The sequence below is a fragment of the Nicotiana sylvestris genome, chromosome 9 (genome assembly GCF_000393655.2).
Source record: "Nicotiana sylvestris chromosome 9, ASM39365v2, whole genome shotgun sequence".
Taxonomy (NCBI): Eukaryota; Viridiplantae; Streptophyta; class Magnoliopsida; order Solanales; family Solanaceae; genus Nicotiana; species Nicotiana sylvestris.
Window position 1 is genome coordinate 86,237,265 of NC_091065.1, and position 21,489 is coordinate 86,258,753.

Sequence of the window (21,489 nt, forward strand, 5' to 3'; positions counted from 1 at the left end):
AATGAGGATCTAAGCAAGGTCAAGCATGAGCTAGATATAACCTATAAGTGGAACAGGTCCTCCGATGCACTTTCATGGCTACATGAACACCATGGTAGTAATAAAAGGACTTGGATACGGGACCCCTGCACCTAAATGGGATCCCAAAAATAAGTATCTCACAATTCCCGAGAACAAAATTTTCACACACTGTGGTAAAACTGATCACTAGAAAAGTGAATGTACTGCAAAAAAAGGCTAGTCAAAAGAATAAAATATTTGTTCAAGGAAAAAATAGGCTGCCTAACATCAAGTTTAAGGAAGACAAAGTTTATGAGGTTTGTGCAATGGGGAAGCAGCTAAGATCCTCTTTTAAATGCAAGAAAGTGGTAAGCACCACCAGAACGATGGAACTGGTCCATATGGATCTTTGTGGTCTAATGAGAAATTAAGAAGAGTGGTAAAAGATATGTGATGGTACTTGTTGATGATTACTCTAGGTTTACTTGGACATTGTTTTTAACATTTGAAGATGAAGCATTTGACATGTTTACGTTTTTTGTTAGAAAAACATAGAAACAACTAGGTAATCAACTTGCATCAATTAGGTCTGATCATGGAACTGAATTTGAAAATGCTAATTTTGCTTAATTTTGTGATGAGCATGGCATAGACCATAATTTTTCTACTCCTAGGACTTCACAAAAAAATGGAGTAGTTGAAAGAAAGAATAGGACACTTAAAGATATGTCTAGGACTATGCTTCTTTCTAGTAAATTGCCCCATAGCTTCTAGGCAGAAGCTGTAAATACTGCATGCTACATCATCACTAGGTGTATGACTAGACCTCTTGTAGAGAAGAATCCCTATGAGTTACTTAAAGGGAAAAAACCAAATATATCTCATCTTAGGGCATTTAGATGCAAGTGCTTTGTGCATAACAATGGTAAAGACTCCCTAGGTAAGTTTGATCCCAGAAGTGATGAGGGAGTATTCTTGGGATATTCTTCACATAGTAAAGCTTATAAGGTAAACAACAAAAGAACTGTGTGTGTAAAAGAAAGTGTACATGTGGTTTTTGATGAAACTAATATTCTTTCTGAGAGACAGGAACAAGACGATGAAGCAATTGGGCTGGTAAGAAATTTAAATGAAATCATAGCCCAGGATAAAGCTGCACCAGAAGAAGGAATATGTGATGGAATATGTTCTTCTATTCAGGGAAACCTGACAGGGGGGACTGAACAAAGAACTGAATCTTATACCTCGATAGAACCTGTCCATGAACATGTTCCTCAGCAACAAAACATTAGAGAAACATCAAAAGGAAACCAACTGGTTTTAAAACCTTACAAGTATCAAAGTTCTCATCCAATTGAGAACATAATTATTGATCCAGACTCCAGAATTTAAAACAGATCTTCATTAAAGAATCTTTGTGCTTTCGGTTCTTTCTTATCTCTTATTGAACCTAAAAATGTTGCTAGGCTTTGCAGGATGCAGACTTTGTAAATGCAATGCAAGATGAACTCAACCAATTTAAAAAGAGTCAAGTTTGGCATCTGGTACCAAGACCCAAGGACAGATTAGTAATTGGCACAAAATGGATCTTCAGAAACAAACTTGATGAAGATGAAACAGTTACCAGGAACAAGGCAAGATTGGTAGTTCAAGGATATAGCCAAGAGGAGGGCATAGACTATGAGGAGACCTTTGCTCCAGTTACAAGGTTGGAAGCAATAGGACTCCGCATAGACTTTGCTGCTTAAATGGAATTCACTCTTCACTAGATGGACGTCAAGAGTGCCTTCCTCAATGGATCTTTAAAGGAAGAAGTGTTTGTCAAGAAACCTCTAAGGTTTGAAAGCAATGAGTGTCCTCATCATGTGTACACTCTTGACAAGGCACTCTATGGGCTCAAGCAGGCTCCTAGAGCATGGTATGAAAGATTATCAAAATTTCTACTTGATCATGGCTACAAGAGAGCTAAAACCGATAACACTTTATTCTTGAAGGAGAAAAGTAAAGACCTCCTAGTAGTGCAGATATACGTTGATGATATAATCTTTAGAGCAACTACTGATAAACTAAGTAAGGAATTTGCTAAACTAATGGGGAATGAATTTGAAAGGAGTATGATGGTTGAGCTTAATTTCTTTTTAGGCTTACACATTAAATAAAACTCAAATGGAACTATGATCCATTAGTAGAAATATGTGAAAAGTTGCTTAAAAGGTTTAAAATGGAAGAATAAAAAGAAATCGATACTCCTATAGAAACAACCACAAAATTGGATATAGATGAACCTGGTTCATCTGTTGATTAGAAGTTAGGGGAATGATTAGTTCTCTTTTATATCTCACTGCTAGCAGACCTGACATTATTTTCAGTGTAGGTCTTTGTGCTCGATTTCAGGTAAATCCAAAAGAGTCCCACTTAACTGGTGTCAAGAAAATATTGAGATACTTGAAAGGCACCACTGACCTTTGTCTTTGCTATACAAAAGGTAGTAATTTTAACCTAACGGAATACGCTGACACTGATTATGCAGGTTTCCTTGTGGACAGGAAGAGCACCTCAGGTGTGGCACACTTTCTTGGTTCATGTCTTGTGTCATGAGCTACTAAAAAGAAACACTCAGCGGCCTTATCTATTGCTGAAGCTGAGTATATTGTTGTTGCTTCATGTTGTGCTCAATTGATGCGGATCAAACATCAATTATTGGACTTTGGAATTGATGTTCGTTGCATCCCTATATTTTGTGATAACACTAGTGCCATTAGTATGACAAAGAATCCGATTTGTTATAAGAGAACTAAGCACATAGATGTTAGGCACCATTTTTTTAGGGACAACTATGAGAAAGGCTTGATCACTGTGGAGTTTTGTGCTACGGACAAGCAAATTGCTAACATCTTCACAAAAGCCTTAAGTAGAGATCACTTTGAGAGGAACAGGTTGGAACTAGGGATGATTAAGATCACCTAAAAGGTCTAGTTCAAGGTTAAACGAAAAAAATATTAAAAAAACTGAAAAAATGTTTTTTTTTAGAAAATCTGTATAATCTAGTACATTAGTAGATTAGATCTTGATCAATCTCATACTTTCAATAATATACGCTTGTTCCAAGTGTTGAAATGATTCATTAATATCTAATGATACTTTCTCTATTTTGGCAAATTTAGACTTACACAAGAGAATTATCAGTGAAGAACCTGGTTCCTCAAGATCATACAGTATATTTTCTACACTCTGCATAATTTGAAATAATAATATTTGGATAATGATCAGAGTCCTACAAAATTCTAAAGTTCTTCTAAACTTATCTGTTACAAGTGAACCAATTCTGTTCAAAGACTCCCAATCGAATTAAACCACCTAGATATTAGGGATAGGCTCCAACGTCTTTTCAAAACTGATATTTAGTTTATTAGACTTCTAAGAGTCTGAAAAGCCTGCTGTTACCCATTAATTACCCCTCTTTTAAATTGATCATCATCATCTCTGTCTTCACTCCATAATTTCAAGCCGTCGAAATACTCTCCATCGTCGCTCATTCTCTAAATCACAATCTACCTCTCTTTTCTTCTAGAACTAAGTATAGCAATGGCTAACCATTCTGACAACCCCGTCACACCCCCACTATGCACCTCATCTTCAACCACTCCTCGACCTAAGAAAAGAAGAGTTAAGATGGTTGCTCACAAGAAAGTGGCTGGGAGGGAATTATCAAAGAAATTAGATGCTCAATTGAAAGCTAGCCAAGCCCAAGAACCACAAAACTATGAAAAATCCTTCAAGTCTGCTACCGAGGGGGAAGAAACTGGGTCTTCTGATTCAAAAGAGGTAACCTCTGGCCCAAATACTACTAGTGAAGTCATTTCTGAGTTGGCTGAGAATCTCGAGAACAAGTTTATTCTAGTTGGAACTATGGTTGATGTAGAATCTTCTGATTCCAGAAGGATTGGTGGTAAAAATAAAAAGGAAAAAGAAAAAGAGAGTGAGGTTACTCGTGGTGAAGAAAGGGGAATGAGTAAAAGAGTGGTTGATTGTTCACTCACTCCTGATACATGGATAATTGCTATTTGTGGAGCAGAATCTGGTACAATAGAGGAAAGTGTGAAGAAAATAGGGGGAAGTGGGTCTGGATTAGCCGCTGAAGGGATGGTTAAAATTGAGCAAAATTTAGATGAACCTAGCTCATCAGTAGAAGAAACCCTCGCAGACCTATTGAAGAAAGTGAGTGAGAGCTACAACCCAAAGAAGAAGAGAACTTCCATAGCTAAGACCCCTGGCACTGCCAGGGCTAACAAGAAAAGGAAGGTTGCCCCTTTTGACACTACTGAAATTCCTCCCACAAGAGGAAGAGCCACAAGAAGTCAGATAAAGTAGAATGAGGACGATTTGCAAGGAGCCTTAGAAGAAAGCAAAAACACAAAGGTCGAAGAAGGGAATAAGAAGGTGAGTGAGCCTATTGAGGCTGTGGACGTTGATGAGATGGATCTGCTCCATCAAGATGAAGATGTGATTGAAGAGGTGGAGGTTCAGACTCCCAAACCCAAGAAAGCCAAGACTTCCATTAAGAAGTCCACTTTGAAGGCAACATCTGCTGAACCATCCACCCTGGCAAAAAGGACCAGGTCTGCAGTGAAAACTCAACAAGTAAAAATTACTAAGGAAGAAGAATGGAGTGGAGAGGAAGAGGAAGAGGTAGAGGAAGAGGAAGAGGAAGATGATTCAAAAATTGAGAAGGACAAGATGGCCAAGTTTGGCAAGAGGACAATTCTGAAGGGTAGACTCCTCAGGTATTTGGAGGATGAAGGGATAGTGCTACTGTTGGAGAAATTAGAATTGCAAGGTTGGAGGGACATGATCCTTCAGATGAATGGCAAGTTGGCCAGGAGTGAAACTGTAGAGTTTATAGCAAATGATGAAGTGAAAAATGGAAGGGTTACCAATATGGTAAAAGAAGTGCAAGTTTCCTTCGATGTGAAGGAGTTGGGTGGAATTCTAGGTGTACCTGCTGAGGGGTACAATGACTACATAAAGCTTAAGTGGACAAGCCTAGAAAACCTTCCTACTGCCTTGTCTATTACTAGAAAATTCAGCGACAATGAGGAGGAATTGGAGCCAAAAGTTGTGTACAAGAGTGAGATGAAGCCATCTCACAAAGTGTTGTTCGAATTTGCCATTAAATGCATTTTACCAAGGTAGGAAATGAGGCACATTGCAAACTTCATGGACTTGGTACTGATGGAGTGTTTGGATAATGGGCAACAAATTAATTGGCCTAGATTTATAATCCAGCTTCTTGATAGGGTTATCAATGGCACCAAGTCTCATGACATTCCCTATAGCTTCATACTCACAACCATGCTTGCATATTTTAAGGTGCCTCTGAATAAGTGGGAAGTGGCTACAAGCAAATATCGCTTTGGGGCAAAAACTCTAATCGCTTGTGACTATGAGATCCATGCCACTCCTAATGAACCTGGTTCATCTAAGAAGGTACCAGTAAATAGCAAGGTCAGAGACTTGGTGCAAGAGAGTGGGGCAAAGAATGCTGAGATTGAGAGGCTGAAGAAAAGATTGGCTGAGGTGGAGACTAAGAGAGATGTTCTCGGAACTGAGCTGCCAAGAGAAAAGGAGAAGAATGATGGCATTCTTCAAGATATGCTGAAACCTCTCCAAGCCAAAAACTAAGCACCCAGTTCTTCCAAGCCTTAAGCTCCTAGCCTAGTGCAGTTCCTTCAGTGATCCAGTTTGGGATGTTTTCTGTTTGCTCATGTTTTCAGTATTTTTATTTTCTTTTATGCTTTGTGGAAGAATTATATCAAGTATCAATGAAATCTACTGGTTTTTGCTCTAACTGTTTGTTTATATTTCTTTGATGGTTAAAATTCTTAGCTTGATCGATAATGATTAATCCATGATTGCATTTGGGGTAGCCCTAGCGGCCATGAGTAAGTTTTAAAATCTGGGTATCACACATTTTTTATGCAACTTTTTGATGATGCTAAAAGGGGAAAAAAGTTGTTCTTTGAACAGTGATGTTTATCACTTAATGTACCTGGCCCTTGATGATAAGTGATAAAAAGGAAAAATATTTCTAATATTGTGCTGATGTTGAGCTGATTTGAAACATGGCCTAAGTTTATGAAAAGCACAGAGTTTGTCATCATCAAAAGGGGGGAATTTGTTGGCCCAAGTGAAGGTTAGTTTTAAAGATTGACAAAAGAAGCTCAGGCATAAACCAGGTCCATCCCTTGTGTGCATATACACGGGCAAACTCGAGCATGTGGGATGCACGTGAAGGAGATAAACTTAACTTAGCATAATTGATCTCTCCAGATCGAAAAGGTTGCATAATTGATAAGGAGAAAGACTCCTTACACAAATAGAACATTATCCAAGATAGGGAAAAAGTTAGAAGTTGAGATCAACTAGAACTCTTCCACCAAGGAAGAGTAGCATTAGAACTCTAGTTATTTCTTCATGTACTAACTCTATATATTGCAGGATGTTCTTATTTTACAGGCAATGCACAAAGGCAGAAGTTAAATAGGAATTGAGAGCAAAATAGCACGGCATTTTGCAAGCAGTTCGTGTGTGATTCAAGTGTGCAAACCTGAAGCTACATGAACCAGATAGAAAAACCAGTTCCAAGTGTCTCTCTTTTATTCTAGTTCAACTGTAGTAGGAGTTTTCATATTGTACCTTTCAGCTTTATCTAGAGGCAATTGTAATAGGTACTCAGAATATTCAAGTTAGAGTTAACTTAAAGTTGTCGCAACAGTTAGAGGTTGTTTGCTACAAAGGGATTAAAGTTAATCCTAGGTTTACAAAAGTGTTTTGTAAATGCAGTTTTTGGCTCAGTGATTTAGTGGAGAGTTTGGAAAAATTCTACTGGGAAGTAGGTCGTGGGTTTTTCACCTTTTGAGCCAGGTATTTTCAACCTAAAATACTTGTGTTCTTTACTTTACGCATTTACTATTTCTGCAATAGTAGGTTAAGGAATACTTAAAAGAACCAGGTTCTTCCATAATCAATTTAAGCGAAAAATTGGACACCACACAAATCACCCCTTACGATAAAATTGAAGTTAAAACATCAATATGCAAAACTGGAGATATGATTAGACAAATATCGACAAACAAAGAATTATATTATGACAGCTTCCGCACGTCTCTGCTAATAACGTTAAAACAAAGCAGCACGTTTTGCTTTTCCCTAAAGGAAAAGAAGAAGCAAGCAAGAAAGTTCAATTTTTTGCGACCTCATTTGCATGGTAAAATTACGTAAAACTAGATCCGTTTTAGAACAGGTGTTCAATGTAATTACCTTCAGGTTTTCATTTTTTAAAAAAAGATGTATACTAGATTACTTTGGCATCGGGAAAACAGTGATAAATCTTAATGATCAGGTCACTGGCTTATAATTTATTTATTTTTTAAAGATTTATTATATAGGAGGATGGGGAGGGAAAAAGGGAAAGGAAATTGTGAAAATCAGATCCACTCCTAATGTTTCGACAGTTTGTATGATGATATGATACATTAATGTTCATGTACTACATAAGTTAAATTCTATTGAGACGGTGAGGTAGGTTTGTCCATTTAAGCTCATTAACTGCCTTAGCTAAGGTTCCATATATTGCATTCACTATAAATCAAGAGGCTTTGCTGCATGCAACAGAAGCACGGAGAGAGAAAGAGAGAGATGGCAAAGAAGGTAGGGGATGATGGTATAGCATTAGATTTTCAAGTAGGAGATGAGGCTGTAGAGATAATAAACGTTAAGCGCTCATTTCTCTTTGATGTCCTGCCATGTCCATTGTTAGTGTTTTCGCCCACTACACAAGGATCCTATCCCGTTTTACTCTTTTTCCATGGTTTCATGCTCCAGCCAAACTGCTACAAATCCCTCCTTCTACACATTTCTTCCCATCAATATATCATCGTCGCTCCTCAGGTATTGAGTTCTGCTGTTGGACTTCTCATGGTTTCTTTTTTGCTTTTCAAACAAAAAGAAATTAAACTACGTTACACTTAAGCATTGTGCCACTAATCAGTATATAGCGAAGTAAAACTGATTGATCTCACTTTGGTTCATAGATATGATGATCAAACTGCATCCATTCCTTAACTCAATTTAATAATCAGTATGAAGTTAAAATACTTCAAAAGAATCTGTGAGAGAGGGAAAAAAACATTTCTAGTAAATGACTTTCTCATGGAACACATCTTGGAAAATATTTGTTATACCAAACACACCAAAATATTCATTACAGTCCAGCGTTTGGGTAATTATTATCTAAGAATTGTCATTCATCTTTGAGATTGAAGTCCCAATCCCTTAGCTAAGGTTATCTTTCGACGTGTTTAAATATTGTTGCAGTTTTCTCCTATGGCAACCCAAAGCCAGGAAGTGAAAAACGCAAAAAAAATAGTAGAGTGGTTATCAACTAACAACCTAGACGCTGTCCTGCCGGAGAAAGTCCTTCCGGACCTCCAGAAAGTCGCCGTCTCCGGCCACAGCAGAGGTGGCAAAACAGCATTCGCCCTAGCATTAGGCCACGGCGGCAGCTCAACATCAAACGCAACCCAATTAGAACCCCCTCTCAAAATCTCAGCACTCCTCGGAATTGATCCAGTAGCAGGATCCTCTCTGTCCTGTTTATGCTCTCCCAATATTCTCCAATTTATTCCTTACAGTTTTGATCAATCAATTCCCGTGGCTGTAATTGGTTCCGGCTTGTCAAATCAACGAGCATTTGGTGTGTGTCCACCTGGCGCACCAAATGGGGTAAATCATGCTGAGTTTTTCAACGAGAGTAAGCCTCCTTGTTATTATTTCTTGGCTAAGGATTATGGCCATCTTGATATGTTGGATGATGGAACGGCAGCTTTGATTAGTTGGATGACGAAAAGTGGAAAGGCATCGAAGGATACCATGAGAAGGACTGTTGGAGGGCTTTTTGTGGCATTTCTCAAGGCTTATTTGGATGGTCAAGCTGATGATTTAATTAATATTGTGGAATCGCCTAAAATTCGTGCTCCTATTACACTTGATCCTGTTATATCTATCGAGGAGTAATTTTGAAAATATAGTCATAAAATATAAAGATCTTTTGAGATGTACTACTATATGAAAATAAATCTATCTACCAAGTGTGTGGACGTCTGCATTCCTATAATTGTATTTTGAAATTTGGTCACATTCGACGACAATATATGTACTATATATATGTTTGAGAAATAAGGTATGCGTATACACTACCCTCCCCAGACCCTACTGCTAGAATTATACTGGGTTGTTGTTATTGTATATGTTTGAGGAATAAGTTTGTTTGTTTCGGAAATGCGTAATAAAGAAGTTTTTTTTTTCTTATTCTCTTTCGTATAGTAATCGTTCGCTAGCTCCTTTTTTATTTTCTTGAAATCGATTTCTTGTATAAAAAAGAGTTATATATATATATATATATATATATATACAAGAATTTTTTTAAAGATCTGGTCATTCAAAAAATATTTACAACCACAAACTACAGGTAAGTCTACATAATATATGAAATTTTAAATCTTGAAAATAAGACATGTTACATGTTGCAATACGTAAATATGAATTGAATTTAATGGTGAAATAAGATAACATGCTTTCGAAGAAAAGGAGGGGGGCGGGGTGCTGAAATCCTAGATCTAGATTGAGTTGCTGAGCTATGGAGAAGGAGAATGAGTTACACAGAGGTAGAGAAGAAGAATGTTTCTCTTCATTTTTGTTAAAGTCGGTTATTACACTATACAATAGTTTATATTTATATACAAAAATAAGTTATCACTAAGTACATACTTAACTAACTAATGCTCTGCTAACTTAGCTTAGCTGGAATCAAGCCGTACACTCTAACACTATAGCTAACATTTTAACTTACATTTCAACACCCTCCCTCAAGCTGATGGTTGAAACATATCCTTCAACCTCAACTTGGACATCAGATAGTTATGTTGCACTTTCCAAGGCTCTTAGTCAGTAAATCAGCTTGTTGTTCTTTGGTAGGCATATGATGAGTCTTGATCAAAATTTGTACAATATTTTCTCTCACATAGTGGCAATCAATATCAATATTTGGTTCTTTCATGGAAGATATGATTAGCAACAATCTAGATTGCAGCTTTGTTGTCACAGTAAGGTAACTTCACTCCCAAATCTGAGAACAATCCTGTAAGCCAAGTTAATTCTGCAACTATTGAAGCCATGCTTCTAAATTCTGCTCCAGCTGAGCTTCTAGCAACTATTTCCCGCTTCTTAGACTTCCAAGATACCAATGCATCACCAAACTTAACTACATATCATGTTACTGACCTTCTTGATAGTAAGAAACTACCTCAATCTGAGTCACAATAGGCTTCAAGTTTCCCAGATCCTCCTGAAGGTATCAACAGACTAAGTCCCAGAGCTGTCTTGATGTACCTCACAACTCTCAAAGCAGCATCCATATAAGACTGCTTAGGTCCATACATATACTGACTGAGTACTTGAACTACATATGATATGTCATTCTAGTAATGGTAAGATACAGAAGTCTGCCTATCAATCTCAGATAAGGACCAACATTCTCAAGTTCTTTGTCTTCTGCATCAGCTTCATTAGAGGATTCCTTGCTCAAGAAATTATCAAACTCAACAGAGGTGAGTTTAGAGCAGGTCTCCATGGGTGTACCAACAGGTTTAGCACCACCAAGTCCTAGTTTCAGCAATTAACTCCAATGCATACTTCCTTTGGCTCATCACAATCCCTTGCTTTGACCTGGAAAACTCTATCCCCAGAAAGAACTTAAGTTCACCTAGGCCCTTCATCTTAAACTTGAGCTTTAGATCATTTCTAGTTTGTAGGATCAGACTTGGACTACTTCTGTTACAATCCATATCCACATGTGTTAGTTCATGCCATATATTAGTTAACATAAATCCAAGAAGGAATTATCTTTTAGATGATAAGAAGTCAATCCTATTGGTCTTAAGTGATACAAGAGTGTATAAGGGTGATTAACCAGTATTAGAAGTTAAACGAATCAAGGATGTTGTAACTCGTATTTTCAGGTAATCTAGCGGTGCTTAATACACTCAAGAGGTCATTTATTAAGGTATTTTAATCATATAATATCCGTATCATAAGTCTTGAAGTCAAACGAGTTATGAAACAAAAGTCGACAAAAGTTGTCGCAACTTAGGTTCATAATTTTACTTAAACATTGGGTCAAATGTTTCTAATCTTTTCTCATAATTTACAAGGAATTACGGGGTGATATACCAACCAAATTAAAGATCTAGGAGTCTAGTTTCCAACTCATTAAACCGTTCATCGATACGATCTCGGAGTAGAGAGATACTCGCGTTTTCGCGAGATTGCGCCAAGCACCTCTCTATGGGGCCCACTAAGTCGGTTTAAGATATTTGGGCCTATATAGGATGACTCCAACCCGTTTTAAGTCATTTCTTTTCACTATTTTCAGACCTTAGAACCCTAGGAACATCCTCTCAAGGTTCTCTCAAGATTCAAGACCCAAAAAAAGGGCAAACAACACAAATCAAGTGTCGGGAATTCCGTGGCGCTAGTAAGTCTCTTGTTCTTCTTGTTGTTGCTCATTTTTGTGTCGTTCCAGCTCGTGTGGGAGGTTGTTTTAAAGGGTTTATGTTCTGTAAATACTCCCTCATGTTCTTAATATCAATCCTAGGTGATTTCAAGCCTTCTAAAGTGATTCTAGTGCCGAAAAACACTAATTGATCGCTAGTTTCACTTTTTTGTTGTTGTGGCAGCATTGGAGGGATATTTCATGGAAATTTAAGGTCAAATTGGAGTTGTTCTTTCTGTATAAAGGTAAGGAACCTCTTACTCTATATGTATTTAAGATTATCCAAGTTGCAGCTAAGCCATTGAAGCTAGAACTTGTGAAATATATATCGAAAGGCTTGGAAGTAATGTTATTGTTTTGTGGACTGTTTTGCGTTGTTGTTGGGCTGCGTATTTTACTACTATCTTGTGGAGTTTTGGAGGAGGAAGGGTGTGGAGAAACACCATATATATGTAGGGTTATGGGCTGATAGTTATTCGTAACATTTCCAGGTTGTTTGACACGACTACGGTGGTCGTCGTATGTATGGAGTGATTAGGCTGTGTGTGGACTATTTTGGGAGGCTCAATATGTTTATTATTGATGTTGTTTGGGCTGTTTGGTGATTGTTTTGAATGGTGTGAGGTCATATATATAGGGGAGGTGCTGTCCGTTTCATCGTAAAATAGGTTGTGGTCGATACATAATAGTTATGACGCTTAAATGATAACGATAGTATCGTTTCTCTTATTGTAGACTAAGGAGTTTTGACAATTGCATAGCTTGAGATTGGGGCAGTATATACAAGGTATGTGAGGCTATCCCTTTCCTTCTTTTGCACGACTCCGATTGCACATAATGTAATGAACGATCTTCCAAGATACTCTACTCTTAGAAGCTAGCAGTACTTACATTGTTTTCCCTCTTATGGAACGATTGATGTTAATGTTGCTTCTCTTAGTCTTATGTTATCAATGTTGTTGGTACTTCCTGATTCTTATAAGGTTCATAGTGAAGAGTTAGTCCTAATAACGTGTACAGAGGATACCGACCTTACGTCACTCCGAAAGGTTTAGAATGTGATTCCATGAGTCGAGCATGCATTATATATATGTATCTATTTTACTCTACCGAGCCACGCTATAGTTGGCCGGGTACGGCACCTATTGTGCAACCACTGATCAGTTGGGTTTTACCGAGCTCCACGTGGCCGGGTACGATTCTACCGAGCCTATTATGGCCGGGTACGATATGATGATGATGATGCCCACAGAGGCGAATGCTTTAAAGGTTTATGTATTTATACATATGTATCATGCATTTCATGTAAGTAGCCCTCAGAGGTACTAAGATGTTACAGGTTGTATATTCTCTATCCTTGCTTACATTACTGATCGTATTTATGGTTCCTTGCCTTACATACTCAGTACTTTATTCGTACTGACGTCCTTTTATTTGTGGACGCTGCATGTCGTGCTGCAGGTCCTGATAGACAGGCAGGTGCAGCTCCCCCACCACAGTAGACTGTCCAGTTCAGCGGTGATTGGCGAGATCCCTTCTCCGGACTTGCCTTGGTCTTGGTATGCAATTTTTGTTATAGACATTATGGGTATGTCGGGGCCCTGTTCCGGCTATGTTGCAACACTTATGTTCTTTTAGAGGCTCATAGATAGGTGTCGGCTCATGTATAGTTTGGTATGCCTTGTCGGCTAGTTTTTGTTGTATAGTCTTTCATAGTAGCGTGGTAGCTCATACCTTATATGTAGTTTCTTGATTGTCTGGTCATCCCCTGCTATGTATGTTCATGCCGTCATATTTTATTGCTGGTTGTCCATGATCTAGGTCTACCATTTATATTGATCTCGTCAGCCTTAAAAGATAATAATGAAGGTTAGATGAAATGTACGTTGGTGCTCGGCAAGTGTGGTCGGGTGCTAGTCATGGCCCTTCAGTTTGGGTCGTGACAAACTTGGTATCAGAGCAAGTCTGTCCTAGGGGTTGTCTATGAGCCGTGTCTAGTAGAGTCTTGATTATGGATGTGTAGCGCACCACATTTATAATCAGGAGGCTACATGACATCTAGGGTTCCATTGTCCAGAGGCTTGTTTAAGCCAATACAAGGACTTATGAAGTTTGCAAGCCATCTGTTTCCTTCTTTGGCTGGCAAAACCAGGAGAAACCTCCATGTAGACCTCTTCAAGTAGCTCCCCATGCAAAAAGCATTGTGGACATCTATCTTATAAATTAACCAATGTTTGGCAGTAGCTATGGCCAAAACAGACCTCACAGTGACCATTTTAGACAATTGAGAAAAAGTTTCAGTATAGACCTAAAGATCTTCACAGAGGATGAAGTTTGCAAGCCATCTGTTTCCTTCCTTTGCTGGAAAAATCAGGAGGAACCTCTATGTAGACCTCTTCAAGTAGCTCCCCATGCAAGAAAGCATTGTGGACATCCATATGATAAATGAATCAATGTTAGCAGCTATGGCCAAAATATACCTCACGGTGACCATTTTAACTCTCAAGTGGCTAAGCTATAAGCCTTGTCTTATATCTTTCGACTCTCCTGAAGAAGTGTACTTAACCTTAAAGACCCATTTGCAGCCAATGGGCATCTTTCCTAGAGGTAGAGCCACTATGCTCTAAATGTTGTTTTCTTCTAGAGCTAAAATCTCATTCTTCACTACAGCAATCCACTTGGGTCTTTGACAACTTCAGAAAATGTCTTAGGTTCAACAATGACAGAGTAAGCTGCCAAGGCACTGCCAAAATATGAAGAAACATTATCATAACTAACATAGGGGGAAATAGGATAACAGTACTGAGCCTTCCCTTTATTGTGAGTGACATAGTCCCTCATCCAAATAGGAGGTCTGCTAGCTCTGGTGGATTTCCTATTATGATGGGGCTCAGGGACAGGCGATGGTGAAGAGAAGGGCAAGCTTGGCTCAGTAGGTATTGACACTGAGACATCAAGATCACCAGCAGTTGAATTGTCACCATTGTCTGCAGCAATTTCACTTGCGAAGTTGTTGAAAGAAATCTCTTTACCAGGTAAAGAATTAGCAAAAGGGATGTGTTCAGATTGCTGAGATGATGAATTGTTCTCAGGATAAGAGAGAATAACAGAAGTAAGATCCACGACAAGAAATATAGAAGAGGTAGTGTCAGCATACTTCAAAGGAAATACATCTTCCTTGAACAGTACATCTCTACTAACAGTAAAAGTCTTAGAGTGAATACCAACATTTTGTAGCCCTTTTGTGTCACAAAATAGCCTAAGAAGACAGCTAGAACTGCTCTGGGAGCAAATTTGTATGATTTCCTCACATCTGTAGCAAACTCAAGGCAGCCAAACACTCTCGTATGCTCCAACGAAGGAGCATGACCAAGTAAAACTTCAAAAGGAGATTTTCCTTGAATTACAACTAAGGGCAGTCTGTTTATGATATACACAGTTGTGGTAATACACTCTCCCTAGAATCTAAGAGGAATAGCTGCCTGAAATCTTAGAAACTTAGAAACAACTAAAATGTACCTGAATCATATGCAAAGGAATTCACTCCTCTAAAATGTACTAAAATCTCCTCTCTGCAACCCCATTCTGCTGTGGAGTATATATGCAAAGAACTTTGATGAATAATTCCTTTAGACTTTAGTAGCTCAGCCACTTAAGAATTAAGAAATTCACTCCCGTTATCTAACCTAAAGATCTTCACAGAGGATGAATAGATATTCTGAATCATTAAAAAAAGGATCTAAGTCACTTCTGCCTTAGTAGGCAACAAAACTATCTAACAATATCTAGAGTAGTCATATATAATAGTAAGAAAATTCTTCTTTCCATCAAAAGTAGGAACTCTATAGGGTCTCCACACATCACTATGTAATGTGTGAAACAAGCATTGGTGTCAGTAGTGCTCAAAGGGAAAGGAAGAATGGTCTGTTTTGCCAAAGGACATACAGTACAAGATTCAGTAGTATTCTTGCATTCACAGTCCTGAAATACAGCTATGTTCCTCAAAGTTTTTTCAGGTGTATGCCCTAATATCTTATTCCATAAGGCTACATCCATTATTTTGTGGTTTTTGATCATATTTACAGTAGGTGGTGGTGTTCTAGGAACCAATGGTTTAGGAATTGTATTGGGATCTGGAGATCCACTTGTACTGACATCTCCAGAGTATAAAATATATAGCCCATCATCTTCTCTACCAATACCTTTGACTGTCCACTGGAAAGTTCCTAAAAAATACAGAATTCAGGAAAGAACATCACTGCCCATCTCATTTTTTTGTTAGCTTTGAGATAGAGAATAAGTTGTATTTGAAATCAGGTGTATGTAGGACATTACTAATCCTTTGTCCCTGAATAATATCGGAGGATCCTATATGACTGATATTAGCTATGTTTCCTATAGGGAATTGAATTGTGCCACCCTTATTACTAGCAAGCAACTTAGGATTAATCAACATATTAAGACTATCCACCATGTGGCTTGAAGCACCTGAGTCTGCTATCTACTTAGCCAACACTTTTGAGTTCAGTGCACAAGATGTCATACCTACTGGCATTGTTGTTGTTGAACTGTTGCCTTTTCCCAATAGTCGAATTATTTGTTAATACTTTTCCTAAGTGAACTGTGGAATGTTGAGAAATACATTCTGAGTTCCCTGTCCAGTTGTAGCACTATGTCGTACCAGTGAAGAACATGCAAAATTAGTTACAGTAGCAGCTTGATTGTTTCCTGCACTAGTAGATGAATCCTGAGCATAATGCACTGCATTTCCTAAGCCAAACTTCTTCTTAGCTTTAAAGTCAGGGGGATATCCATTTAACTTGTAGCAGTTCTCTCTAGCATGTCCCTTAAAGTTGCAGTAGTCATAGTACAAAGAGTTATTTTTTGTTGTCAATAACAATTTCCTCTATCATAGGACTATCCACCAAGTAGTTGTTCCCTCTAGCATAAGAGTTCACTCCTGTAGAGCCTCCTAACGAGTTGTTGTGGCCTTTCCCACTGAATAGACATGTGCCATTGTTTGGCACACCTATGGTTTTGCCACTGAGCATGGTAGTTTTACTTCAAAAATTTGGGATGTTTGACACATAGACCTTCTACTCTCCTTAGAAATAATCATAGAATAGGCTATATTAATAGAGGGAAAGTGCAGCATGTTCACTATCTGGTTGCTAGATTCGGAGTAAGACTCATTAAATCCCATCAAAAACTGCAATAGCCTTTGGTATTGAAATTGCTCAACATACTTCTTTGACTCCTCACAGCCACACCGAAGGCATAACATAAGAGCATCAAACTCTGCCCAAAGTTCCTTCAACGTAGAGAAATAAGTTGGCACAAAGGATATCCCTTGAGTCAAAGCGGAAATCTGTTTGTAAAGATACAACACACGAGAGCCATTAACTTTATCAAACCTTTCTTTGAGGTCCATCCACACTTTGTGAGCACTTGAGGCACACACCGTGCCACTTAACAACTCATAACTTATTGAATTCATGATCCTTGAGAGTACTATGTCAATACACTTTTCCCACAATTTATGAAAAGTTATATCAAACTTCTCCTTAGGGTATCTACCATCCACAAACCCTAGCTCACTCTTTCCTAGTAAATTCACACGTGTTGTACTACTCCACAGTGTATAATTCTCAGGTCTAGTTAATTTGACTAAAATTAGAGAGCTACCTGTAGTATCGCATGGTTGAAGGAACAATGCAAGATGTTGATCAATTAAGATAAGACCTCCTCTGACTGTTGCTGCACTTGTATCAATTTCTTCACTCTCGATCGTCATTGTTGAGCGATAATCGAGCTTAGATGAAGAAGGACAAAAAAATGTAGCCGTTGATTATCGATAAGCCCTAGCATCGAAGATATTAAAAATTACTCCAACTCAATTACTGAATGCATCTAAGAATCTAGGAACTTGATAACAATGCATGGATCTTCAACGTGGGCTCTGATACCATGATGAAATCCTAGATCTAGATTGGGCTGTTGAGCAATGGAGAAAGAGAAATAGTTACGTAGAGATAGAGAAGAAGAATGTTTCTCTTCATTTCTGTTAAAGTCGGTTATTACACTGTACACTAATGTATATTTAATACAAAAATAAGCTATCACTAAGTACCTACTTAAGTAACTAATATCTACCATGTTAACTTAGCTGGAATCAAGCTGTACATTCTAACACTATAGCTAACATTCTAACAAATATTTCAACAGAGAGCACGCTTTTCCTTGAGAATTGCACGATTATGAGTGGTTAATTATTTGAAACATAATTGCCTGAAATTTCTAGCGTATTTAGTTCATCGAGTTATGTGTTTTTAATTTCTTGCTCTTAACTAGGGAAGGTTTTAATAGAACAACTTATATTTTTGTTAAGATCTGGGACATGTGGAGTTGGAGGAAACACCTGATGAGTTTGTGATGTGGGTGTGGTGACAAAAGGAAAATGATTCTCATAAAACTTCACATCTCTAGAAATAAAGATAGTCTTTGTCTTCAAATCTAAAAACTTGTACCCTTTTTGATGTAGTGAATATCCCAAGAAGGCACATACCTGTGCTATAGGATCAAGTTTGCTTATGTTGTGAGCTAAAGTAGAAGAATAGCACAAACATCCAAAAACCTTTAGATTGTCAAACACTGGTGGTTTGCCAAACATGATTTGATAGGGAGCCTTTCCCTTAAGTACTCTAGAAGGGAACTTATTTATTAAATATGTTGCAGTTAAAATGCACTCACTCCAGTATTGTATAGGAACTTTGGATTTAAAGAACAAAACCCTTGCAACCTTCTGTAAATGCCTATGCTTCCTCTCAACTATACCATTTTGTTGGGGTGTCCCCACGCAAGAAGTTTCATGTAAAATCCTTGTGAAAATAGGAAATCAGATTGTTGCGATCCTCCTCCTAATTCTAAGGCATTATCAGATCTCACCTTCTTGACCTTAATGCTAAACTGCCTTTCTATCATGGCAAAGAAAGATTTTAGAACTGTGAATGCATTTGCTTTTGAACTTAGCAGAAAGATCCATGTTCCTCTACTAAAATCATATACAACAGTTAGAAAATATTTATAACCATTATAGGTGTTAGACTTGAAAGGTCCGCAAGTATCAATGTGTATAAGGTCAAATATTCCATTTGACATGATTTGGCTTATGGGAAAAAGGAGCCTAGTCTGCTTAGCTTGATGACAAACATCACTGTAACGACCCAGCTGGTCGTTTTAAAAATTTATGCCCCGATCCCCTATTAACTGCTTTCCCCGTATTTGTTTCTGCTATTGTGAGTTGCCAGGGGGAATTATTGGGAGTTTCAGAGAGTTTTGGGACACTTAGTCCTTAAATAAGAGCTTAAGTTTTGGAAATTTGACCGTAGTCAGAATAGTGTGAATATGGCCTCGGAATGGAATTCTGATGGTTCCGTTTGCTCCGTTGGGTGATTTCTGGTTAAGGAGCATGTTCGGATGGTGTTTTGGAGGTCCGTAGCTAACTTAGACTTGAAATGCCGAAAGTTAAATTATTGAAGTTTCCGGTTCGCTAGTGAGATTTTGATCCAAGGTTCGGAATGGAATTCCGGAAGTTGGAGTAGTTCCGTAGTGTTGAATATGACGTGTGTGAAAATTTTTAGGTCATTCGGACGAGGTTTGATAGACCTTTTGATCAAAAGCGTATTTTGAAAGTTTTGAAGTTTTTGTTCTTGAGTCCGATGCTAAATTGGTGTTTTGGTCTTGTTTTGAGCGTTTCAAAGATTGGAACAAGTTTGAATGATGTTTTAGGAATGGTTAACATGTTTGGTGGAGGTCCCGGGGGCCTCAGGTGTGTTTCGGATGCTCAACGGGCATTTTGGAACTTGTTGGAAATGAAGAAAAAACTATAGATGCCCAATTCTGGTTTCCTTCTTCGCGTTTGCGAGTAGGGTCTCATGTTTGTGAAGAGGAGCTGGCGCTAGGGGAGTTTTTGTGATTCGCGCTTGTGATGAGTCTCCTACGTTCACGAAGCTGGGAGGTTTTATACCTATGCGGTTGCGATGGTGTTCCCGCGTTCGCGTAGGAGGAAGAGGTGTTACATCGCGTTCGCAACCTAGGCATCACGTTCGTGATGAAGGAATCTGGACCCAAGTGAATTTGTGCTTCGCGAACGTGAGGGGCCTTCCGCGTTCGCGAAGAAGGAATATCTGGGCAGTATTTAAATAGCCCATCTGCGACCCTTCTTCATTTTTCCACCATTTTTGAACGGGATTGAAGCTTTTGAGGGTGAATTTTGAGGAAACCAAAGGGGAATCACTTGTAAGTAATATTTTTTACATCATAACTCGTTTATATGTGATTAAAGACCTAATTAGTGGTAAAAGTTTTGGGAAAAAGGGTAATTAGGGCTGAGATTAAGAGACCTTAGCATGGGTATTTGAGGGGCCAATTGAACTCCGATTTTAGTGTTATTGTTATGAATAGACTCGTGAGAGTACGAGTTTTACGAAAATGTAAATTTCACCCGATTCCGAGACGTGGGCACGAGGGGTATTTTGGTCATTTGCCTAATTTCGTGTATTAGCTTAGATTTTATTTGTAGAATTAGTTACTTGAAGTGTTATTTACATTATACAATTGAATTGAATAGATTTGGGCCATTTGGAGTCGAGTACTCATGGCAAGAACGTGGTTTCGGGTTGACTTTTGAGCCTGTTTGAAGTAAGTAGCTTGCGTAACCTTGTGTGGGGACATTCCCCTTAGGATTTGGTATTGTCGTAATTGAAATGCCTTGTACATGAGGTAGCGAGTGCGTACTTGTGCTAATTGTTGAATATCCTGTTTTAACTTAACTAGCTTTAATTGTTTTTCCTTTCTTGCTTACTCTACTTGAAATTTAAATCTGTTGTTAGCTTAGAAAAGCATGTTTAATTTACTTAATTTCTTTATTGTTTAAACTGTCGTAATTGTATTATGTGAAGCATGTTAGGTTAGAATTACCTATTTTACTTGGTACAAAATTTAGCTTAATTGAGTACTCCTTGTGTTGTTGCTGTGTGTTTTACTTTGGGACTACGGGACGGCATCTCGGGAGATCCCCTGTACGTATTGATGATTTGAGTTGAGGTGCAGGATACCAAGAGATCCCTTGCACGTATATTGAGGATACCAAGAGATCCTCGAGATACCAAGAGATCCCCTAGCATATATTGAGGATACAAAGAGATCCTCGGGATACCAAGAGATCCTCGGGATACTAAGATATCCCCGATTATTATCTTTGAGAAGAGTGGTATTCCTGGTGATTGTTTCTATTTCTGTTTCAGTTGTAGTTATCCTTATTATCTTGTATTGATTCTTATTGTAATCTTTCAACTGTACTGCTTTATCTTATATTGTCGCACCTTATTTTTCATTTAATCTCAGTAGGGCCCTGACCTTCCTCGTCACTACCAGACCGAGGTTAGGCTTGACACTTACTGAGTACCGCTATGGTGTCCTCATGCCCTTTCTGTGCATGTTTTTCATGTGCAGATCCAATTACCTCCACTCAGAGTCATCACGCTTGAGGCGAGGCGCTTATAGAGACTCTAAGGTATATCTACCGTGTCTGCAGACTAAAGAGTCCCTTTCTACTGCCCCTTTTTAGTATTAGTCCTTCCATATTTTCCTTTCCTTTGTTAGATATTCTGGAGTTAGATGCTTGTAGACATTCAAAGGCTTGTGATCATGAGATTCCGAGTTTTGGGAAATGTATTCAGATTTCAAGAATTATTATTGTGTATGCCGAGCGACACTTTTAAATACTGTTTTATTTCGCTATTTTGTTTTTATTATTTCTTCCGCTGATTTGGTTTATTTTCCGCATTGTTAGGCTTACCTAGTCTTAGAGACTAGGT

At 38.3% G+C, this 21,489-nt stretch overlaps 2 protein-coding genes and 1 long non-coding RNA gene across 3 annotated transcripts; 2 read left to right on the forward strand and 1 right to left on the reverse strand.

The window, feature by feature from the left end:
• The first annotated feature begins 7,595 nt into the window (after positions 1-7,595).
• Positions 7,596-9,366, forward strand: LOC104239014 (chlorophyllase-2-like). Its single transcript, XM_009793549.2, has 2 exons — positions 7,596-7,950; positions 8,377-9,366. The coding sequence occupies exons 1-2, from the start codon at positions 7,666-7,668 to the stop codon at positions 9,073-9,075; spliced, it is 984 nt and encodes a 327-aa protein (XP_009791851.1). The 5' UTR covers positions 7,596-7,665; the 3' UTR covers positions 9,076-9,366.
• Positions 9,367-11,791: 2,425 nt separating this feature from the next.
• On the forward strand, positions 11,792-13,180 carry LOC138877152 (uncharacterized). Its single transcript, XR_011402488.1, has 3 exons — positions 11,792-11,856; positions 12,347-12,398; positions 13,073-13,180. It is a non-coding gene; the product is annotated as an uncharacterized lncRNA (long non-coding RNA).
• Positions 13,181-14,275: 1,095 nt separating this feature from the next.
• LOC138877876 (uncharacterized) lies at positions 14,276-17,405 on the reverse strand. The gene is made up of 4 exons (XM_070157522.1): positions 16,773-17,405; positions 16,293-16,457; positions 15,557-15,826; positions 14,276-14,893 (listed from the first exon to the last, which is right to left on the reverse strand). Exons 1-4 carry the CDS (start codon positions 17,403-17,405, stop codon positions 14,276-14,278), a joined length of 1,686 nt encoding a protein of 561 aa, XP_070013623.1.
• Between the last annotated feature and the right edge of the window lie 4,084 nt (positions 17,406-21,489).

Excerpts from the sequence above, each read along its gene's own strand:
- LOC138877876 (XM_070157522.1), bottom strand. The coding sequence starts at position 17,405 with ATGACGATCGAGAGTGAAGAAATTGATACAAGTGCAGCAACAGTCAGA. Across the intron at positions 15,827-16,292 it reads ATTTTGCATGTTCTTCACTG|TGGACAGTCAAAGGTATTGG; the intron begins GTACGACATAGT and ends GGAACTTTCCAG. Across the intron at positions 14,894-15,556 it reads ATACTACTGAATCTTGTACT|AGCAGTTCTAGCTGTCTTCT; the intron begins GTATGTCCTTTG and ends ATTTGCTCCCAG.
- LOC104239014 (XM_009793549.2), top strand. The coding sequence starts at position 7,666 with ATGCAACAGAAGCACGGAGAGAGAAAGAGAGAGATGGCAAAGAAGGTA. Across the intron at positions 7,951-8,376 it reads ATATCATCGTCGCTCCTCAG|TTTTCTCCTATGGCAACCCA; the intron begins GTATTGAGTTCT and ends ATATTGTTGCAG.